The 22303-nt window shown below is 37.0% G+C and overlaps 2 protein-coding genes across 2 annotated transcripts; one reads left to right on the forward strand and one right to left on the reverse strand.

The window, feature by feature from the left end:
• The first annotated feature begins 2500 nt into the window (after window positions 1-2500).
• LOC142532329 (protein DNA-DAMAGE INDUCIBLE 1-like) lies at window positions 2501-20029 on the forward strand. The gene is made up of 16 exons (XM_075638649.1): window positions 2501-2654; window positions 2784-2816; window positions 2905-3041; window positions 3194-3302; window positions 4029-4145; window positions 4972-5037; window positions 5669-5731; window positions 5797-5841; window positions 17566-17627; window positions 17710-17803; window positions 17960-18052; window positions 18133-18202; window positions 18338-18408; window positions 19134-19179; window positions 19578-19603; window positions 19731-20029. The coding sequence occupies exons 1-16, from the start codon at window positions 2589-2591 to the stop codon at window positions 19857-19859; spliced, it is 1227 nt and encodes a 408-aa protein (XP_075494764.1). The 5' UTR covers window positions 2501-2588; the 3' UTR covers window positions 19860-20029.
• A 378-nt stretch (window positions 20030-20407) lies between these two features.
• LOC142537711 (uncharacterized protein At4g26485-like) lies at window positions 20408-21275 on the reverse strand. Its single transcript, XM_075643204.1, has 3 exons — window positions 21098-21275; window positions 20782-20980; window positions 20408-20693 (listed from the first exon to the last, which is right to left on the reverse strand). The coding sequence occupies exons 1-3, from the start codon at window positions 21273-21275 to the stop codon at window positions 20408-20410; spliced, it is 663 nt and encodes a 220-aa protein (XP_075499319.1).
• Window positions 21276-22303: the final 1028 nt, after the last annotated feature.

The raw sequence follows: 22303 nt of genomic DNA on the forward strand, positions 1-22303 counted from the left end.
TTATATTTATCCTTAGACCTCGAAACGACGCCCCAAATCATTACAAACTCAACCTATTACCTTAAAACACTCCCTTAAATATTCTTTAGGCGTAAACTTAATCTCATCGACTAATTTCTCAATTCGTTTTTTTTAAACTTAGACGTACATCCCGATTTTGACTCGTACGGACTCGAAACTTAACCAAAACTTACCAAACCTGAACCCAAGATTCATAACACCTAACTAAACCATATTCAATCCAATTCAAGCCCAATAAGCCCCTTAAAAACGTTCCCACCAGCAACTGAAGTTTCTGCATAGGTTTCCTAGTTCTAGTAGGATTCAAACTCCTCCTATTTCGGCTCCAGACCCTAACCACTTTGTCCATGACCTGGTCGACCCTCCTAGGACCCTAACCAAACCCTCTAGGACCCTTTGAGACCTGCCCTCACGAGCCATGCACGAGGACATGCATGGTTCTCTTCCTCACGCTCGGCTGCGGCTAGATAGTGCTCTAGCCGTGTGCCCTTCCACTCCTAGCCCCTCTAGCCCCGTGTGCACCCCCTTGGCTTGAGGCTAGGACCCTCACGAGCCCCGCTCTTCGCCCTGAAGGAGCCCGCGCAGCCGCCTACCCCCTTGTTCTTCCAAAAACCGCAGCTAGCCTCTCGGGTTCTCCCACCGTGCGACCCCTCTCTCAGTTGCTTCCAACCCTTGCACGGCCACTCTAGGACCCTCGTACCATCCCCTTACGTCTCCTGGTCGTGACCTTAACAAGGAGTCTATTTTCGTCTCTCTTGTCACTCGGTGATGTCCAGCTCTTATGTCAGCTTATCTATGCCTTTAAACCCTCTAAAATTCATCCTTTCCCATAGCCCTATGAAGGCATCCCCTTTATGCATCATTAACATGAGTTTTATATCATCAAAACATGAGTTATATGCATGTATGCCAATAAAAACGAAAATAAAACTTCTGCAACATATTTTTCATGCAAGGTTAATTAAATATACATAATATGGTGTGAAAGATGTTTGAAGGGAGATTAAGGCGTGCCTTTACATAGAATAGCTCGGATTACGACTTGCAATCCGAAATACATTGGCAGAGATGGATCCTTGCTGATTTTCTCTCAAAGGCATGCGTTTTCCTCCTCAAACTCATGTGTGGTGTGTGCTGAATTTTGATGGGGAGAGTCTTTGTGTGTGTATGAGGGGAGAGGCGTGTGTTTCTAAGGGGGTGGGGGCGTGTATTATAAGGTTTTGGGGTTTTAGGCTATTTTTTTTGTTAATTGAACATCTGTGCAAGCTTGGGCCCATTAGTCTAGTATAATAGGCTTATTAAGCCCATTTATACATATTTAAAATGTTTTGTTTAGAAAATTTTGTAAAAATATTAGACGAGTTCTCAAAAGTCCATATTTTGATCGAAAATCGAATCTAAGTTTAAAATATGACTCGGCATGTAGAAACACCACAAAAATTGCCATTTTCAAAAATACCATTTAAAATATACCATACGTTAAACAATTAAAATAATTATTTAATAAAAATATTTTTCCCTCATATGGTTCCCGTTCTCCGTTCCTCGATCGCATTTCGATTAACCTTTAAAATACAGTTTTATGCATTATAGTTGAAAATCATATTTTAAATATGTAAACATGCCTACCACATTTAATAAATGCAATTAAAATAATTTATTTAAAATACATAAAAATTTGATAATTTTGCATGTATGTAGTCCACGTGGACCTTCAAATTTTCGGAACATTACAATATATTTATTTTTAAAAAAATACTAACAACATTATTAATAATAATGTATTATGATACTTAAAAAGTTAAAAATCAATAATCTAATTCAACTATTTGTCAATATATTTAGGAAAAATTAGTCAAGAAAAAATAAATTTAAGGGAACTCGATCTATATCTTAAGTGAAAATAATAATTTTGATATAAAACAATATTTTTCATTAGTCGGATCGGATAGAAGATCCATATCATAAATTAGCTTATGAAATATTATTATAAAAGTTTTTTGTGAATTAGTTTTAATATATTGTGTTTAATAAAAGAAAAATGTATAAAACACATTATATGTTTATATAAATATTTTAAAAAATCATTTGAGAAAATTTAAGGCATTTTAGAGTAAATAAAAAAATATGAAGTGTATTTTTTTTAAAATGAAGCGTAAATTACATTTATTTAATTGTTTGCATTGATCCGTATCATTTTATTTGATTTTGATTATGTTTTGGGTTTATGTTATTTTTATATATTTATTTCTCTGTACTCTCTAAAATATTAAATAAACTATAATTTTTTATATAATATTAAGCTTTTCAATTTTTCAGTGAAGAATGTCAATGCAAATTTTTGGTATATTAAATGTTTCTGAATAATTAGGATACTTTTTGTTTTTTGGGTTTATTTGGAATTAGGATATTTACCTTCGGAAAAAAACAAAAAAGGTTATCGTAGGGAATAAGAAATACACATAATAAATAAATACATAATGAAAAAAAATAATTGGATTGACTCCCGCAGGCACTAGAGACCGCGCTTCTCATCGAAGAAATCGAGTTGAATCCAACTGAAGAAGATGAAGATTACTGTAATGACCGCCGACGAGCAAATTCTTACGTTAGATGTGGATCGTGATGAATCTGTAATTTTCTTTTGGTTACTCTTAAATCCTAATTCTTTGTTTTGGACATGGTTTGATTAAGAAAAGACTCTCTCCCTTTAGTTCATTTTTCTTTTTGTCAATGCTCGATTTTTATCTCTTTAATCTCAGGTTGATAATCTGAAAGCTCTTCTGGAAGTCGAGGTTTGACTAAATCTACCCTTTTAAGTTTCTGTTTTGCGATCTGTTTGCTGAATTTTGATTGCACATTACTGGAACGTTGAATTCACAGACACAGATTCCACTCCAGCAGCAGCAGTTGCTGTATAATGGTAGAGAGATGAGAAATGCGGATAAATTGGGTGTTCTTGGTGTTGGTGATGGAGATTTGGTCATGATGGTCTCTAAAGCTTCATCTTCTCGTCCCAGGTTGGTGCCCTTTAATAAGTTTGAATTATGATTTATAATGCATTCCCTTTTAGTAATATATAATCCAGAAGTATTTTTTAATACATTCTGGCTGGTCTTCCTTCCCCTTCACTTGGAAATTAAGTTGATGTTTTTGTTGTGACATGTTGTAGAGCATCTGTAAACGAAGCGGCTTTCAATCCTGATGGTTCAGCTGTAAATCCCTCCGCATTCCAGCAGCAGTTACGAGGCGATTCCAATATAATGACCCAGTTGTTTCAGGTATGGAAAACTCTGTTCTTTACCGCCTACTCACTTTCAGTCTATTTAAAGGATGCTCCGAAAAACTTGAACTCTGGATCCAGTGTCAATTTATATTGTTCAATCCCTATTAACAAAAGCGAGAAGAGAACAGGAATACATATAAGATGTAACTTAATGTAAAAATTCAAATGATTGGATCAATGGAGTCTGCCTTCATCTATGGATCGAGTTATTGAAACCCCATGTTTAGGGGCTACAGGATTTTTTGTACTTTTCTTCGTATCCTCATGGTATGCTTATCTGCTCGTCTGATGATAAAGAGCTTGCCATAGTGAAAAGCATATGGGCGCAAAATTGGTTATATCTCATGAAAGCATATGGGCGCAAAATTGGTTATATCTCATGAAAATGAAATGTAGGATCACTACTCTTTATGGTACCTGTATGGATCATGTTTCCTGCTGAAAAAAATTCCCCTTTTATTGGCTCATGAGTAGATGAAATTATGAAGGGGCTGAACACCAATTTCAATTAATTCTTAATGATGACCCTGTAGTTTTACTCACAAGTATTTTCTTTGTTCCGCGGAGAATTTTTGAAGATGCTAAGTTGTTGCTTGTGGCTTTGAAATTTGAATAAAGTATATTTTACATATAATTTCATGGATTATTTTGGTGTTTTTTCTTTTGTCCATAGCTAACATGAAATGATTTATTTATAATTATTTGATATGCCAACTGTTAGAGCGATCCTGAGTTAGCACAAGCTATTCTTGGCAATGATCTCGACAAGTTGCAAGGCCTTTTACGTGCACGCAATCTCCAGAGAACTGAATTACGGCGTCGACAAGAAGAGGAGATGGTAATCAAATCCCGTCTGATGCACCCTTGTAGTTCTTCTCATGGATTCTAATTAGTTGTGAATGATTGGTTTAATTTTTATCCGTCACAAGGCACTAGATCGTGATATTTACATGGTGACTCGCACGTTAGAATTTAAGTTTCATTTGATTTGTCTCCAGGATGAATAATATTCCTTCTGCACAATACATTGATTAGGTTGAAGTACGGGTTTGTCACTTGAATGTGTAATTGTTTTCCAGATCCAAAAAAATGTAAAGAGGATATCCTGAAAAAAGTTGTTTCTTTTGTTTTACCATTTGCATGTATCTACATAATTATGTAATTTGCCTTGAGGTAGTTGCTTCCTATGTCTTTGGGTGTTACAAAGACTGGCTTTCTTTACATCTTAAGATCCAGCCCTACTGTTGTTTATGCATTGTTTTGCAGGGAAATTATTGTTTTACCATTTGCATGTATCTACATAATTATGTAATTTGCCTTGAGGTAGTTGCTTTCTATGTCTTTGGGTGTTACAAAGACTGGCTTTCTTTACATCTTAAGATCCAGCCCTACTGTTGTTTATGCATTGTTTTGCAGGGAAATTTTGTTTCAATAATTTTGTTACATGTATACTTCGATAATAATTGAAGGTTCAAAGTTGGAACTTAAGCATTACACTTTTTTGTATAAATTTTTTTTCTGAGATTTTTTCTTTGCTTTCTCTTGTCATATAAGGGAATGAACAGCAGACCTAATATCTGTTGAATTGTTTTTATTGTGCCTGATTAGATTTTCTTGCACTTTTATTTCCCAAGCTAATTTTCTCGAAGATTTTCTTTATATAGGCTCTACTGTATGCTGACCCATTTGATGTGGACACACAAAGGAAAATTGAATCTACCATTCGCCAGGTACATTGTTTCCTTCCTCGCCGTTATTAGCTGTCTTTATTTGATGTTAACTGTCTTGGGTTGTCCATTATGAGTTAAATGTTCTTTTTTTTTTTGGTTTCTGCAAGATTTTGCCTTAAATTTTTATTTATTTAGGCTTGTCAAATTTTTTTTTCTTCTGATTTTAAACCTTATAAAACTTATCTTTCATGCAAGTTTCTCATGTTAAATAATATATCTTCACCAAGGTTCCAAGGATTGAAATATTTCTCAGTGTACCACATGATTATTTTTGTTACCATATTTCAATTAAGTTTTATCGTTTAACTTTAGGATTGAGGTAGCTGCTGAAGGCTTTACTTTGAATTGCTGTTTGTATAATAATTGTCGCATTTTGTGTCGGGTATGTGGGGAAGGACCATGCCAAAGAACTTTGTTTCTGTTGTCTGTAATACGATAATATTTTTTGTGTGGAAATCTCAAGGCTTTTTGATCTTCGTAATAGTAATTTTGGTTCAAATATGATTTTTGTGCTTTATTGTTCATTGGGACTCTTTATGGGTGTTCATGGAAAACGCGGTGAATTTGTAGTAGAAACTTTCCCCTTTTTCGCATACGGCTTTTTGAATTAGTCTGCATTTGTGGTTGACAGAAAGGCATTGACGAGAACTGGGCTGCTGCGTTGGAATACAACCCTGAAGCTTTTGCAAGAGTGGTATGCTTGTCTTTTTGCCATGCATTTTACTCTCGATGATGACTAAAACCTTGGTTTCTTTTCAGGTAATGTTGTACGTTGACATGGAAGTTAATGGTGTTCCGTTGAAGGTACCGACTTGGTAAAGTAGTATGATTTTACAATCTGTGAACCGAAAGGAAGCCATCAATGTTTATTTTGGCACACAAATGCTAGGTTTTATATGAGCATGATCACGTGTTAATATGTAGCCGCTGAACAGTATAGAGTTCTGTAGTTTAGACCTGTCCTTTCGTCTCTGTAGAGAAACGGAAACTAAATCAATTATTTGTACAAAATTATTACGAAATATTTTATAGCTAATATGTTGAGTTATTTTAGGATATCTAATATTCTGTAGCATTAGTTTAGGCTTCTGGCTGAGTATATAATAAAGTTCCTTGTAACATAATGTATGTGAGAAAAGAATTACATTTCAGATAGTCAATACAATGTCTATTATTCTCATGCTTTCTGAAGAAATACAGACTTTTTCTTCTTATTCCCATAACAATATGCAGTCCAAATATATAGTTGATGTGATCCCATCAACTAAGGAAACAAAATAGCACAAAATAAAGAAACAGAATAACGAAAATCAAAGCTAAATCAATCTAAATCTAATCAAATCAAATCTAAATCTTAGTCAAATCTAAATCTTAAACAAAATATTCTTCTACACTCCTCCTCAAATTGGGTTGTATATATTATGCAAACCAAGCATGGAGTTTAATTCATCGAAAGCAGCTCGTGGAAGTGCTTTGGTGAGAACATCAACAATCTGCTGTCGTGTTGGAACATAACTGAGTTGAACAATTCCTTTGTTCACCTTCTCTGATATGAAATGTCCATCGATCTCAATATGTTTAGTTCTGTCATAATGAACGGGATTCTTGGCTATGCTGATAGCAGCTTGACTGTCACTAAACATCTTTACTTTGTTTTGTGTCTGAACCTTGATCTCTTTTAACAGCCTTTGAAGCCACATTCCTTCACAAGTTCCTAATGCCAAGGCACGGTACTTTGATTCAGCACTACTGCGAGAAATAATAGTTTGCTTTTGCTTCTCCACGTCACAAGGTTACCCCAATCATATGAACAATAACCAGTGATTGATCTTCTATATGTTAGTTTTCTTGCCCAACTAGCATCAGTGTAGATTTATACATCCCGATTTTTAGACTTTCTGAACAGAAGACCGTGTCCCGGAGTCATCTTCAGGTATTTCAAAATTCGAATCACTGCTTCCATATGATCCTCATTTGGATCATTCATGTGTTGTCTGACTACACTAACAGAGTATGCAATGTCAGTTCTAGTATGAGTTAAATAGATGAGCTTACCAACTAGTCTTTGATACCTTCCTTTATCCACGAGGCTTCTGTCCCCACTCCTGATCATCTTCTTATTAGGGTCCATAGGCGTGTCCACAGGTTTGCATCCAAGTAAACTTGTTTCACTTAACAAATCTAGTATATATTTTCTCTGAGATATGATAATTCCTTCTTTGGACCGAGCCACTTCCATTCCTAGAAATTACTTTATGTTCACAAGGTCCTTGATTTCAAACTTCGCAGCCAACATATTTTTGAGACTGATAATTTCCTCTTATTATCTCCTGTCAGTATGATATCATCAACATATACTATGAGAATGACAATTTTTCCTCCTGGTTTGCGTTTTACGAACATTGTATGATCTGCCTGACACTGGTGGTATTCATTAGCGATCACAGCCTCAACAAACCTATCAAACCAAGCTCGTGGTGACTGTTTCAGGCCATACAGGGACTTCTTAAGTTTACATACCAACCTGCTGTTTCGCATGGTTTCCATTCCTGGAGGGATAGTCATATAAACTTCTTCTTCTAACTCCCCATTCAGGAAGGCATTTTTTACATCAAGTTTGTGAAGAGGTCAATCTAGATTCACTGCAAGAGAGAGTAAAACTCGAACTGTGTTGAGTTTGGCAACTGGAGAAAATGTCTCCTGGTAATCAATCCCATATGACTGCGTGAAACCTTTGGCCACAAGTCTAGCCTTGAATCTTTCAACACTGCCATCTGCATTGTATTTTACTGTGAATACCCACTTACAACCAACTGGGTTTTTGCCATGTGGTAGCTCTACAAGAGCCCATGTATTGTTCATTTCTAAAGCCTGAAACTCCTCTTCAACTGCCTTCTTCCATGCTGGAATCCTTACAGCTTCTTGTACAGAATTAGACACTTGTATGCTGTCAAGGGTTGAAATAAATGTTCTGAATGTCGGCAGCAACTTCCCATAGGCTATATGCTTCTCAATAGGATGATTAGTGCACCCTCTAACACCTTTCCGGTGGGCAATTGGCTGATCCAAATCATCAATCATATAATCATCATGGGCACAAGAGTCTGGTGTTGATGATTGAGAGTTCTAAGTTGTAATGATGTCCTGTATATGCTCGATGGGTTTTCTCCTTTTATAGACACGTAGTTCGGAGAGTTGTGAGTGTCGACCTGTGGTTTTTTTAAATCAAGTGGAGCTGTTTTAGCAGTAGGAGTAGCCAATGTTGGAACTATTTCAGGCTTGGGGACGAACACAGAAGTAGATATCTGTTGGGCTTGTTGGGCTGGTACATCATTGGTATCTGGGAAAGGATCTGAGGTCCGGTTTTCCCCCTGAAAGTCGGATTTGGAGAAGTAGGGTTGATGGTCAAAGAATGTTACATTCATGGTGTTGTATACTCTTCGAGTGATTGGAGAGTAACACTTGTAACCTTTTTGGTTGGAAGAATATCCAATAAATATACACTTTAGAGATCTTGGATCGAATTTAGTGCGATGATGTTGGTGAATATGAACAAAAGAAGAAAATCCAAAAACTTTGAGTGGTAGATCTGAAGAAAAGGACTGAATGTGAGGATAGACATTGAGAAGTTTCTTACAGAGGATTTGAAATTTTAAGACTCGGCTTGGCATCCTGTTGATGAGGTACGTTGCAGTAAGAATGGCCACTCACCATAAATACTTAGGGACATTGTTGGTGAACATGATAGCACGGGCAACTTCGAGTAAGTGTCTATTTTTCCTTTCTGCCACTCCATTTTGTTGTTGGGTATGCACACAAGAACTTATGTGAATGATACGGTGTTTGAAAAAATAAGATCCAAGGACAGAACTGAAGTAATCCTTAGCATTATCTGTCTTAAGGACTTTGATCTTGCTCTGGAATTGGGTGGATATCATGGAGTGAAAGGTTTGGAAGATCATGGATGTTTCTGATTTTTCCTTCATGAGAAAGGTCCAAGTAATTCTTGTGTGATCAACTATGAATGTATCAAACCACCTAGCCCCATTAATATTCTTGATGCGTGTGGATCCCCAGATATCACTATGAATTATAGAAAATTGAGATGAAGGTTTGTATTGTAAGCTCGGATATATACTTCTTGTGTGTTTGGCAAGTCGACAAATTTCACATTGGTAAACGCTTGAACTTTTATTAATGAATAGATAGGGAAACAACTTTCCTATATAATCAAAGTTAGGATGACCAAGACGAAGATGCCATAACATAACTTGGTTTTCAACAGACGCGAAATTAGAAAAGACAGAATTTGGGAAACACTTGACTGAATTTGATGTAGGACCAAGGTCTGGTGAGTGAACTTGTCTACTGAGGAGATTATTTCCTTTGAGTAAATACAGGCCATCATGCATCTCAGCACTGCCAATCACCTTCCCTGAATCCACTGCCTGAAAATCACAAAGATTGGAATAAAACTTAGTCACGCAGTTAAGATCCCGCGTAAGTCGACTGATAGAAATCAAATTACAATTCAATTTTGGAACATAAAGAACTAAAGAAAGTTGAAGGTCCCTTGTCAGTTGAATTGATCTTATTGCTGCCACATGTGATAAAAAGCGATCAACTATTCGTACTCCATAATTATTCGTGCACGGATGATAATTTTTTAGAAGGCTGGAGTCTCTAGTCAATTGAATTGATCCTATTCCTGCCACAGGTGATAAAGAGCCGTCAGCTATTCGTACTCCAGAATTATTCGTGCACGGCTGATAATTTTTTAGGAGGCTGGAGTCTCCAGTCATGTGATCTGAGGCCCCTGAGTCGATTTTCCATGGCTGTAATGATTTATTTTTGACAATATGAGCATAGGACATGATTGCAAGAAGCACTGTGTGTGACTCGGCAAGTGCGTGGGATGATTGTCCGGGGCTCGATATTTGATTTAGCATTTTCTGCAGTGCCTCTATTTGCTCTCTGGTGAAAGGACTACCCTCGGTACTAATTTTTGTGGTAGTAGCATTATTTGCACGGGTTTCTCTCTCAACCCGAGTGTTGGATGGCTTTCAATCTACTGGTTTTCCGTGTAATTTCCAGCAAGTAGCCTCTATTGAGAGGAGTTGTGGATGAATAAAGCCGAGCCTTCCACTCCGGGTTTACTTTCTGTTAACATCAACCTTTTCCTAATTTCCTCTCGTATAACTTCTGCAAATGCCTCTCTAAGGTTAGGAAAGGGCTTGATTCCCATGACTCTCCCTCTGGCCAAGGAGAAATCGAACTGTCCTTTTCTGCTCAACTATCTTCTTATACAATGCAGAATCATCAACACACTTCCAAGAATATACTTCGTATAGGTCTAGTTGCAGCCAGTAGCATGTGAGAGTGTTAAAAGTACTGAGTAACGCTCAAATCCCCTTGTTTAAGATCATACAGTCTCGTCTCAACCTCAAGTAGTTCAGAGGTATTTTCAGTGCTTGAGTATGTTTCAAGTGCCGCTTCCCATATGTCCTTGGCTGTTATGTGAAGTAGGAAATTTTCTTCGACTTCAGTAGTCATGGAATTTATCAGCCAAGACATAACAAGGTGATCACCAATCTTCCAGGATCGATGTTTGGGTTCCGTAGTCTGCGTAGCTGCAGTTTCACCCGTGAGATGTCCATCATTCCCTCTACCGCAAATATACATGAACACAGATTGTGACCATTGAAGATAATTCTGGCCATGGAGTTTGTTGTTTGTAACAATATTAGAGGAGAAGTTAGGGATGAGATTGGGGAATTGACTTCGGAGGAAGTGACTTCCGAGGAAGATGTATTTTATGTCATGCCGTATTTGGTGCCGTGTTTAGTCTTGAGTATGGCCAGACGAATGAGGATGGAAAAAAGGGTGAGGACTGCCGGACAAATAAGAGTGAAAAGAGGCGGATGAAGAAGGAATGAGGACTGCCGGACGAATGAGAGTGAAAGAGGCGGCTAGGGTACCGATATCGGCTCTGATACCATGTAAAAATACAGACTTTTTCTTCTATTCCCATAACAATATGCAGTCCAAAATTAGTTGATGTGATCCCATCAACTAGGAAACAAAATAGCACAAAATAAGGAAACATAATAACCAATATCAAATCTAAATCAATCTAAATCTAATCAAATCAAATCAAATCTAATCTAAATCTTAAATAGAATATTCTTCTACACATTCATATTTATTTGTTTCGATCTGTCCATGTTGTATCAGAGCTGTAAGGCTTTGATAACGCCATTAGGGACCTTGTGAAGGAGCGAACCCCCTCTGGCTCGAATAACAATACTCATACGTACCTTGTGAAGAGCTGATAACACATGGGCGTCAAATCCGACGCACCTGTAGAGCCTGAGAAGACATGATAATGTCTAGGTCAAATGAGGAGAAAGGCTCAGAAGTTTCCAACCAGATTATGGGCCCAAAATCACAAAAGATGTATACAGTAAACCCTAATGGGCTTGACAATTCATCTATCCATCTCACCATTCATAAATTGAATGGTAAAAACTTTCTAGAATGGGCCCAGTAAATTGGTTATTGATGGCAAAGGCAGACTGGGTTATTTGACGAGAGAGACAGCAGAGCCTGAAAATAAGGATTCAAAGTGGAATTCATGGAAACAGAGAATTCCATGGTGATTGCATGGCTGATATTCCATGGAACCATCGACCGGAAACACCACTGCAAATGATGTCTGGGATGCTGTGAGGGAGAAATACTTTGGTTTAGAGAATTCTTCCCAGATTTTTTAGCTCAAAACCACACTATGGAACTCCAAGCAAAGGGAAAAAAATGTGATTGACTGTTACAACGAGATGTGGACATTATGGGAGGAGCTAGACCTGTGTTATGAAGATACTTGGGAATGCAAGAATGACAACATAAAATACCAGAATCGGGTATATGTTTTCTTGCTGGACTAAATCGAGACATAGATGATGTACATGGCAAGATTCTGGGGAGGTAAGGAGAGAAGATGGCAGACGAAGGGTAATACTAAGCGACAAGTCCTTGCCTACAACTGAAGTGTTGGCCTTGGTGTCAAAAAAACAAGCAGGTTTGCTAGCAAATAGCAGTTTCAACCAGGCCAGAAAGGGGAGGGAATCAAGTGCGAATACAGTGGCAAACCAAACAATACAAAGGAAACTTGTTGGAATTTGCATGGTAAACCACCAAATTGGAAGCCAAAATTTTCCAAGCAAAAGGTCGTGAACCTAGAGTAAATCAATCTGGAACCGAGGAAGAAGCGGGGGTCACACCAGGGACACCTTCTTTCAGTAAGGAACAGTTAGATCAATTTAGATCAATTGTATAAACTTTTCCAATCCACCTCTGCGCCATCCTCTAGTTCCCTAGCCCAGCAAGGTAGTCTGTTTCAGCGCACGGTTTTTCATGCATCCATTTTATCCGAAGATCCATGGATTATAGATTCCGGGCTATTGATCACATGACATTTTCATCTAAGCTATTGTTATCTTACACTCCATGTGCAGGAAACAAGAAAATAAGAATAGCCGATGGCTCATTAGAATCTTGAACCTCCACAATATTTTCCATGTCCCTAATCTGTAAAGGTTCTAAAATTCGCTAGGCGCTAGTTGGGCGCTAGACCAGTGCCTAAAGCTTAGGCCGCCTCGGCGGGGATTAGGCGCCGCTAGGTGAATTCAACGGTATCAAGAGACTTGTAATGGTTCTTAGAATAAATTTCAGCCCAAACTTTGTTAAAATCCAATTGACACCTGGTTCATTCCTTCTGCTTCTTCTGCTTATGGCGGGTCGGGGTAATAGGCAATGCAAGAGAAATCAAAATAAAGAAAAAAATTACGTTATGGTCTGATTCGATTTTCTTATGTGTGCAGAAGTAAGTAGACATAGAATATGAAAGTGATGTGTTAGGGCCAACGCAAATCAACAAATAGTGTTTAATTGTGCTTTCAATCCCAAAAAATTAGAAGCAGAAACCTATAATTCTTTCTTATGTCGTGTTCTGGTTTAATTAGGCTTTCAAAAATTAAAAAGCCAAAAAAAATTCTCAAAAAAACTCTAAACGCTTAGGCCCGCCTAGGAGCCCCTTGCCGCCTAGGTTGGCCGCCTAGCACCTTTTCAATGTGGTCGAGTGGCGCCTAGTGCCTAGGAGATGCATAGGCGGCCACCTAGCCCGAGTTTTAGAACACTGGATATATTGTCAATTAGTCAGTTAACTCGAGAGCTTAATTGTCACCTTCTCAAAATTCATGTGAATTTGATTCGGAATCAAGGACAAGGATGATGATTGGCAGTGCTAGGGAAAAAAAGGGGACTTTACTACTTTGAGAAGTTTGACTCACTTGGATAAGCTCAACTATCTAGCATGGAACCAAGTTCCAGTAACGACGATATAATGTTATTGCATCGTAGACTAGGACATTCAAATTTCTCATATTGAAACTTGTGTTTCTAGTCTTATTTAAGAATAAAAGCTTTAATGAATTCCAGTGTGAAGTGTGTCAATATGCTAAACATCATCGCACTACCTTTCCAGAACATTCATATTGAGCATCTACGCCTTTTTCACTTGTTCATAGTGATGTTTGGAGACCATTTAAAACTCCTACAATATCTGGAAAAAAATGGTTTATGATGTTTATTGATATTCATACACGAATGACTTGGGTGTGCTTATTTTCTGAAAATCAGAAGCTGCACAAGTGTTTAAATTTTTTTATATTATGGTTCAGACGCAGTTTCTAAAAAAGATTAAAGTGTTTCGTAGTGACAATGGGAAAGAGTACTTTAATTAGATTTTAGGGGCTTTTTTTGTTCAAAATATGGGATAATTCATCAAAACTCATGTGTCTGATTTCTCCAACATAATGGTATAGCAGAAAGTAAAAATAGACATCTCCTCGAAGTAACTAGGTTTCTCATGTTCACTACTGGGGCACCCAAGTACTCATGGGAAGAAGCTATCCTTACTACTGTCTATCTGATTAATAGAATGCCATCTAGAATTTTGAATTTCAACTCACCTTTATCAATGTTTAAAAACCGTTTTTCCATACCACACTTAGCATCTCATTTATGAATTGAGTTTTTGAATGTATAGCCTTTTGTACATCTGCATGAGCGAGATAAGTTGGATCCCCAGGCATTAAAATATGTTTTCTTAGGGTATTCCCCTACTAAAAGGGATATAAATGTTTTGATCCTCGCACAAAAAGGTTTTTGTGACAATGGATGTCACGATCTTTGAGTCTCAAACCTATTTTACTCCTCTTCAGAGGGAAAACATACTTGAAGACTCGTTTCCTAGCCTTGTTCCTCGTAATAGAAGTCCCTTTGAAGTCATAGTTGATATGAGTCTAGACCCACCAGTACCATCACCAGAGTTAGGGTCCACACAAGAAAGTGAAAATGAGAGTATTTGATCATGTCTATGTGAGAAGACAACCTCAAAGGAAGCAAGGCCCCATGATTCCACACATCCATGAGTCTTAGCCAAGACAAGAATCTGACATCGTCGTCTCTCCGCATCCAAATATGGAATCTAATTTATCTCATATTAACGTCAGATATTCCCACTGCACTTAGAAAAGGCACCAGAGCATGCACCCAACATCTGTTATCTAACCATATCTCCTACAAGAATATTTCTAAATCCTATTCCAGTTTTATCTCTCAGTTACATTGTGTGGAGGTTCCTAAGTCTATACAGGAGGCTCTAATTGTTCTAGATTGGAAGGAAGCTATTTTTGAGGAGGTGAAAGCATTGAAAAAGAAAGAATCCTGGGAGCTAATAACTTTACCGAGAGGAAAACAAATAGTGGGTTGTAAATGAGTGTTCAACGTGAAACTTAACTCTGATGGGTCATTGGAGCGGTATAAATCCAGACTTGTTGCGAAGGTATTTACTCAAACATATTGGGTTGATTATCAGGAAACGTTTGCTTCTGTCCGGGATTTTACTCTATGTAGCTGTGAATCTAGATTGGTCGCTACACCAGTTGGATGTAGAAAATGCTACTCTCAATGGTAAATTGAAAATGGAAATGTATACGGAGGCTCCCCCCAACTTTGAAAATCAATTTGGAGGTGGTATGATATGCAAGTTAAAAAAATCTCTCTATGGACTAACAATCAGATCGCACAATATTCATGAAACATACTGAGAGTGGAAAGGTGGCAGTTCTGATAGTATATGTTGATGACATAATTCTAACTGGAAGCGATGACATTAAAATAACCAGACTGAAAACATGTCTTGCATCAGAATTTGAGGTCAAGGAATTGGATCCCTTGCATTATTTCTTGGGATGGAAGTTGCCACATCGAGAAAAAGAATCTATGTCTCACAAAGGAAATATATCTCAGACCTACTTGAAGAAATTGGGATTTTGAGGTAGGGAGATATCAATGACTTGTGGGGAAATTAATTTATCTTTCTCACACACGGTCCGATATTGCATGTTCTGTGAGCATGGTGAGTCAATTCATGCACTCACCTTATGAGGAACATTTGGAAGCCATCTACAAGATCTTGAGATACTTGAAGAGCACTCTTGCGAAAAGGATTACTGTTCAAAAATTGTAGTCAGAAGAACATAGAGGGCTTTACATATGCTGATTGGATTGGATCAAATGTGGATAGATAGTCAACCTCGGCATGCAGCATGTTCATGTAGGGAAACCTAGTCAGCTGGAGAAGCAAAAAACAAAGTGTTGTGGCTAGGAGCAGAGCTGAGGGCTATGGTGAATGGAGTATGTGAACTATTGTGGCAGAAGAGTGTTCTAGGATATTTAAAATTAGAATGAGAAGTCCAATGAAACCATTCTGTGATAACAAGTCAGCAATTTCAATCCAGTCCAGCACGATAGAACTAAACATATTGAGTTTGACCGAGATTTTATCAAGGAAAAGTTGGAAAGTGGAGCAATATATATGCCTTATGTTACTACGGAACAACAGGTTGCAGATGGGTTCACTAAAGGTCACTTTCGACCTAAGTTTGAAGATTTCACTAGCAAATCGGGCATGATAAATATCTTTGCGCCAACTTGAGAGGAGTGTAGAGAAACCTAAACTAAATCTTTTTGTTTTTTTTATAAGAAACGTTTTTATATTAGGATTATAAAAGATAATTGAAACTCTTATTATATCAACAACATATAAAGCTCCAATCCTTAACTAAATCTGAAACAAAGAAATTGTTGAATTCTGAATGCTTGCTAATCCAAACTGAAGCCTTAAATTTGATCTTTTCCCACCACTCTTCATTTGATTCTGCTATATCGTCGAAGATCCTACTATTTCGCTCCAGCAAGATTTACCAAAATATACAACGGACTGTCACTCTCAAAAAAATACTGTCTCTCTTGCCAATATCACGACCAATATCTAAAACAAACAATTTGCGCGTTGATCTTGGAACAACCCAGATTAGTCCCAACTCTTCTAGAGTTTTGGACCAAATACAAGTGAATGGACAATGCATAAGCATATGATCTCGAGTCTCCTTTCTTTCCGGCAGAGTACACACCAATTCGAACATTGTGCACAAGTAGGTAATCTCTTTTGCAACATAACACAAGTTGACAATTTACCCAGAGCTACGTTTCACGAGAATACTTGAACCTTTCGTGGGATTAGTACTTTCCATATATATTGAAAAGAAGGAAATAACAGAAAGGCACTGATCGGGAAGAAAGACTCAGAAAGATTTAACAGAAAAAGATCCTGAAGAATTCCCTTCCCAAACCCTGTTATCTATACCATCCACAACCAACATAACATTATCTAAAGACCTTAACAAAGAAATCAACTCATTCACTTCCTCGTCACTCAAAGCCCTACATAAGTGCAAGACCCGGGATAAAGAAGAACGAGCTCCTTCTTCTGGAATGAACTGGATAATAGGCTTGTTATGAAGCAAAGAAATCTGAAATAAAGAAATAAAGATGGGTAAAGGTCATTGAAAGATGAATCTCCTCAACACTTATCTTTCCAAAATCTAATGATATTCCTTTTTTAGCCACCACCCTCACTAAATGATGGAAAACCGGGTAAGTTCGAGAAATCAATTCCCATGGGCTTGTGAATCTAACATTCCTTGCTAAACCCGCTTCCCATCCATTATCTTGCATCCCATATTTGTACATAAACTAAATCAATTTTTTGTTCAAAATTATCAGGAACTATTTTATACTTAATATGTTGGGTTATTTTAGGAAGCTAATATTGTGTAGCATTAGTTTAGGCGGATAGCTGGGTATATAATGAAGCTTCTTGTAACAGAAGTGCATGAGAAAAAAATTACATTTCAGACAGTCGATGCAATGTCTTTTATTCTCATGCATCCGTATTTCTTTGTTTTGATCTGTCCATAGTCTGAAACTCTCGTCAACTTAAAATATAAGCTCTATCGACATCACGGTTATTTGATCAACGATTTGTGCTTATTGATTGTTAAATACAGAGCATTCTCTTATTTAAAGAAAGAAAGCAAGCAATCATAGTTGTATTTATTTCAGGCTTTTGTTGATAGTGGGGCGCAATCGACAATTATATCTAAAAGTTGTGCAGAGCGTTGTGGGTAAGACGTGCTGAAATTAGGTGGTTCTTCAACTATTATATGAAAGAGAGTAATTCTGATTGGCCTTTCCTCATTCTCCCAGATTGTTGAGGCTCTTGGATACAAGGTATAGGGGTATTGCACATGGAGTTGGCCAGTCTGAGATTGTTGGTCGGATACATGTTGCCCCAATCAAGGTACCACATAAAATACATCGTTCATTTGGTTTTTTGCTTTTTTTCCTTGTCGGAGTTCAATCTCCTTTCTTTGATATTTTTATCCCCCTATGATGCTGATGCCTTTGTTCTTACAACATTCCTCTGAATTTTAACATTTTTCTCTGTAACTTGCAGATAGGTAGCGTATTTTATCCTTGCTCATTCACGGTGTTGGATTCTCCAAACATGGAATTTCTTTTTGGTCTGGATATGCTCCGCAAACACCAAGTATTATCTTCACTCGTATTTTCAATAATTTGCATATTTTAATTTTTATGTAGATGTACTTTACAAACAATCATGTGCAGTGCATTATTGACCTAAAGGAGAATGTACTCAGAGTTGGTGGAGGAGAGGTTGCGGTACCTTTTTTGGCAGGTTGATATTTAAGATTTTGTGTTTATAAATTGCGCCTGAGGCTTACTTTTACATTGACAATGGGTCTCATTTTGTGGTTCTCCCTCAAGGAAATTGGTCTGAATTATCTTTTGCCAAATATATATTGAAATACAGAGAAGGATATTCCATCTCGCTTGTTGCATGAAGACCTGTATGCCAAGGAAGCTTCTAGCTCAGGAGCACAAGTAAGGGTTCACAAAATCTTGTAGTTCAGGTGTATTTTTACCTTCTCTCATTCTTTGATTGGTTGGTGATTGACATGACGTGTTCAATAATTTCCTCCGGTTGATTTATTTTTTTAATTCAACTTCCAGAAAAAATTTAAAGGATGGGGAATCAGCTGCCATAGATGTGGAGTTTGGATGAAAATAGAAAAGAAAAAATTATTCTCAAATTTTTTTATCAAATCATTTTTCTCACGCTTCAAATCAATTATTCAAAATATAATCATTGCATTCTCATTCTTTTTATATTTATATTTTTCAAACTACTGTTTTGTTTCACAATTTTCTTTTATCACTTATTCGTCGAAGTTATTATCCATATAAATTTTAAATGAAATACAAAATGTTTTAAAATCTTCAATCATGTTTGAAAAAGTTTTACCCGGAAAACTTAAAAGTATGAGTTAGACTGGTTTACTCTGCAATAATAGTGCAATCTCAGGCTTCTAAGCCGTAAAATAAGTTGCACATTTCCCTCTAATTGTCCGGATGAGGAGCTTTTATTCTGTTATATGCCAGGTTACCTCTCAATTTCCCCATAGGTTTGATTAATGTGGGGTTAGATGCATTCTTCAATGTTACATCATTTGCAGCATGTTGAGTAATTTTGTCAAGAAACTTCAATGTTCTTATTTAAAATAAAATTTCCACCGAATAACCTATGATCATTGTCTTCTGATTTCCAGGCAACATCTGCTGCTAAAGATAGTAAGCCAGCAGTAGCACCTCCTGGTTTGTTCTAATTTATTTGCTTAAGCATCTACCATTACTTCATTTGAGCATGTCCAACTCAAAGTCGTTGCTATAGCTATACAAACATGAGGTGTATAAAATTGAAGATAAACAAGATTGCATGGCAACTTGTAATGAACAGTTAAAATGATTGCCAAGAGATATAAATGAAAAGTTTTTGTTAATTAATGTTTTCTGTAGTAAGTGACATGCTGCAGCTTCTGAGAACACAATAAATCATGGTACCAGGGACTTGAATGTTTCATTTCACCATTTATCTACATTGCAAGACTGTTGTTTCTTAAAACTCACTCCTGGTTTAATTTTCCATCGGATGTTGTATATGTGGTGAAATTATGTTTTGTAGAGCTAACGTTCCTATTTTATATGACCTACAGGAAGTACCGACAGGAACAATTCCCAGGTAAATCTCCACTTTTTTATAGTTCTACCTGAAAGAAACATATGTTCTAGTTTTATTCAGTTCAAATTTTGGCAAGTTGATGAAGCTATGTGAATTTTGGCATTTAAGCAATCAAGTGTGTTAGCAGGGACCTGACTTTGAAGCCAAGGTGGCGAAGCTGGTCGAGCTAGGTTTTGGGAGGGAACAAGTGATTCAAGCTCTCAAGTTTTTCGATGGCAATGAAGAACAAGCGGCTGGGTTTCTTTTTGGAGGCTGAATATTTAGATTTATTCTTACTTTTGAGGGTATACTCGTGATTGTTGTAACTTATCTACGCTAGAATTATTCATTCATTTGGATGATCAACAACCGCAAAAGCAATGTGACAAATTCTGGGTGTTGGATTCTAAGGGAGTCGTGCTATTAGTGACATAAATTTTGTGTTAATTTAATTTGTATTTCTTTAAGTTCAAAGTGTTTGGGGTTTTTTCAAGGAATATATGGCTTAATTACGAAGTTGACCGAATTCTGGGAACTGACATCAAACATAGGTCATCAAAAATTGAAAATTTATTATATATCATAGTCTTGTTAGCTTAGCGGGTTTTTTTTAATTATCATCTTACAATTTGATTTAGGCTGCTACCTTCAAATTTGATCTACAAAATTATTCCATTTTGATTGTTATTTTCGAAACGCAAGCGTTGAACCGCCTTTTAGTTTCACCACTTTGTCAGAAACTTCTCAGAAAGGTAAGTCTCTTTTATATATATATTCACGGAGATAAGATGGCATATAACTACAAGTACGTACATGCATTTGACACTAATTCCGGAATTTATAAGTGCAGCTTTGCCCAACTGGAAAAGTGCGATTGCTATTATTAAACGTTACATTTCCTCCTCTTCTATTCAAGTATTCAGGGTAATCCCAGAGGCAAAATGCAGCTGCTTCAATGAACTCCAACCCGGCCTGTTTACCCAAGTTCTCGATCTCCCATTCACTGAATGGGTACGACGTTTTGTGAGTCACGTGCACTTCCCCGTTCTCTCTAATCTTTAGCATCATCGCAGCATTTCTCAGAAATCCCCGCACCACATCCTGGTGAAGCCTGCAACAAATGTAAAACACACACACATGAATCTGTATCATGTGTAAAACAGGGACCGAAAAGTAATGAATGTGAGTACTGTACGTACTGGATTTGTATTATGTGGTGTTCTCTATAATCGAAACCAGCGTGTGGAAAATTGAACATGATTCTGTCGAACAATCGGTTTTTCAGTCGGGGGTGTTCACACATGGTGCTGGCATCGACTCCATGTATTATTGTGCATCCCATGTTTTCCAGCGCCACCAGATTCTGGGCCGCAGTAGGGTGCTTTACAGCCAGTTCTTCTTTAATTAATACACATATATGATAGGTAAATATCAGGCATTAATCAACTTCATGTACATATCAATACAAAAATGAACTATGTGTGTGTGCATGTATATATGAGTGCGTATTTTTACCTTTCGTGTCTAGCGATGTGGCGACGATGTTGGAAGCATGCCCAAATGCCCGGGCCAGGCTTGCGGCGAAGGAGAAATCTCCCTCTCCGACGAGCAATATCTCGTGACGATTGCTGTAATGTTTAATCCATTTCTCGGCTTCTCCGTTGTCACCAGATTGCACCACCGTGTGTTCCATTAAATTTATGACTCAAGTGCTTTATGCACCTTGAAGATGGATTTATTTGATATATATAAGATATGTATATATTTATTATGGTTAATAATATGAAGAGTCGGATTCTTGGTAATTGTTAATTAGCAGGTGTTATGCATGCATTATTCTTGGGATATATAGAGGCATGATCTGTTTAATATCAGTGAAGGTTTGGATAAAGTCTGCATGGGATGTTCATCAGTTTCAAGAGGTTTCATTTCAGATGAAAAATCAATCCTCTTGGAATATATGGTCAATATTAATTAATGGAGTCTATAGGATTGTTATTAGTCATTAATTTTGCTAAGTTGAATGATGCTGTACTCACCTGTAGATTCAAATACTTTACACATGCTTTTTGTAATTTCACTTCAACCCTCTATATTTCTCGCCTCTTTTAACTCCAAGCAAAAACAGGCAGACTTCAGAAACGAATTACTACACCCTAGGATCTGACTCGAGTCACTCGACTTCATATATTTATATCAATCAAAAAATTAACAAAAGTATGTGAATATCGAACAAAATAATTATATTATACCCAGAAAATATATTTCGGAGCTAGTTTTAGGTAGAAAATATATATTTAAAACTAGGCTTCAGTTTGAAATTTTGACTACTAAATAATTATACCCGGAAAATATATTCCAGATCATCTAAAACGGAGCAAGATGTTTTTACGAGGGAAATGCTATGTATACACACACGTTATTAATAAATTACAAATAAAACCATAGCTCCAAATCGATTGACCACTGGCGCGCCTTTGTTTTCCTCTCGCAGCCCTCAATCCAAACCCATCTGCGGTAAAGACGAAGGGGAAAAAATTCGAGATCATAAAACTATTCCATTGCCGAAGGAGACATTATGTTCTTCATGTTTCATGTTGCTGATCATATCTATATATGTTTGTTTCTTACATTTGCATAATGATTATAGGGTGTTCATCACCATCCTTGGAATATCGATTACAAAGTACATTTAGCATCCAACTACGGAGTGATCAAGCA

The sequence above is a fragment of the Primulina tabacum genome, chromosome 2, assembly GCF_025594145.1.
Source record: "Primulina tabacum isolate GXHZ01 chromosome 2, ASM2559414v2, whole genome shotgun sequence".
Classification (NCBI taxonomy): Eukaryota; Viridiplantae; Streptophyta; class Magnoliopsida; order Lamiales; family Gesneriaceae; genus Primulina; species Primulina tabacum.

Bases quoted from the DNA above. Each gene is read 5' to 3' on its own strand.
- LOC142532329 (XM_075638649.1), top strand. From the start codon at position 2,589: ATGAAGATTACTGTAATGACCGCCGACGAGCAAATTCTTACGTTAGAT. The intron at 17,628-17,709 runs GTAAGACGTGCT...TCATTCTCCCAG, and splicing joins AGTTGTGCAGAGCGTTGTGG to ATTGTTGAGGCTCTTGGATA. The intron at 18,203-18,337 runs GTTGATATTTAA...ATTGAAATACAG, and splicing joins TGCGGTACCTTTTTTGGCAG to AGAAGGATATTCCATCTCGC.
- LOC142537711 (XM_075643204.1), bottom strand. From the start codon at position 21,275: ATGGAACACACGGTGGTGCAATCTGGTGACAACGGAGAAGCCGAGAAA. The intron at 20,981-21,097 runs GTAAAAATACGC...TATTAATTAAAG, and splicing joins CACATCGCTAGACACGAAAG to AAGAACTGGCTGTAAAGCAC. The intron at 20,694-20,781 runs GTACGTACAGTA...CATTTGTTGCAG, and splicing joins CACCACATAATACAAATCCA to GCTTCACCAGGATGTGGTGC.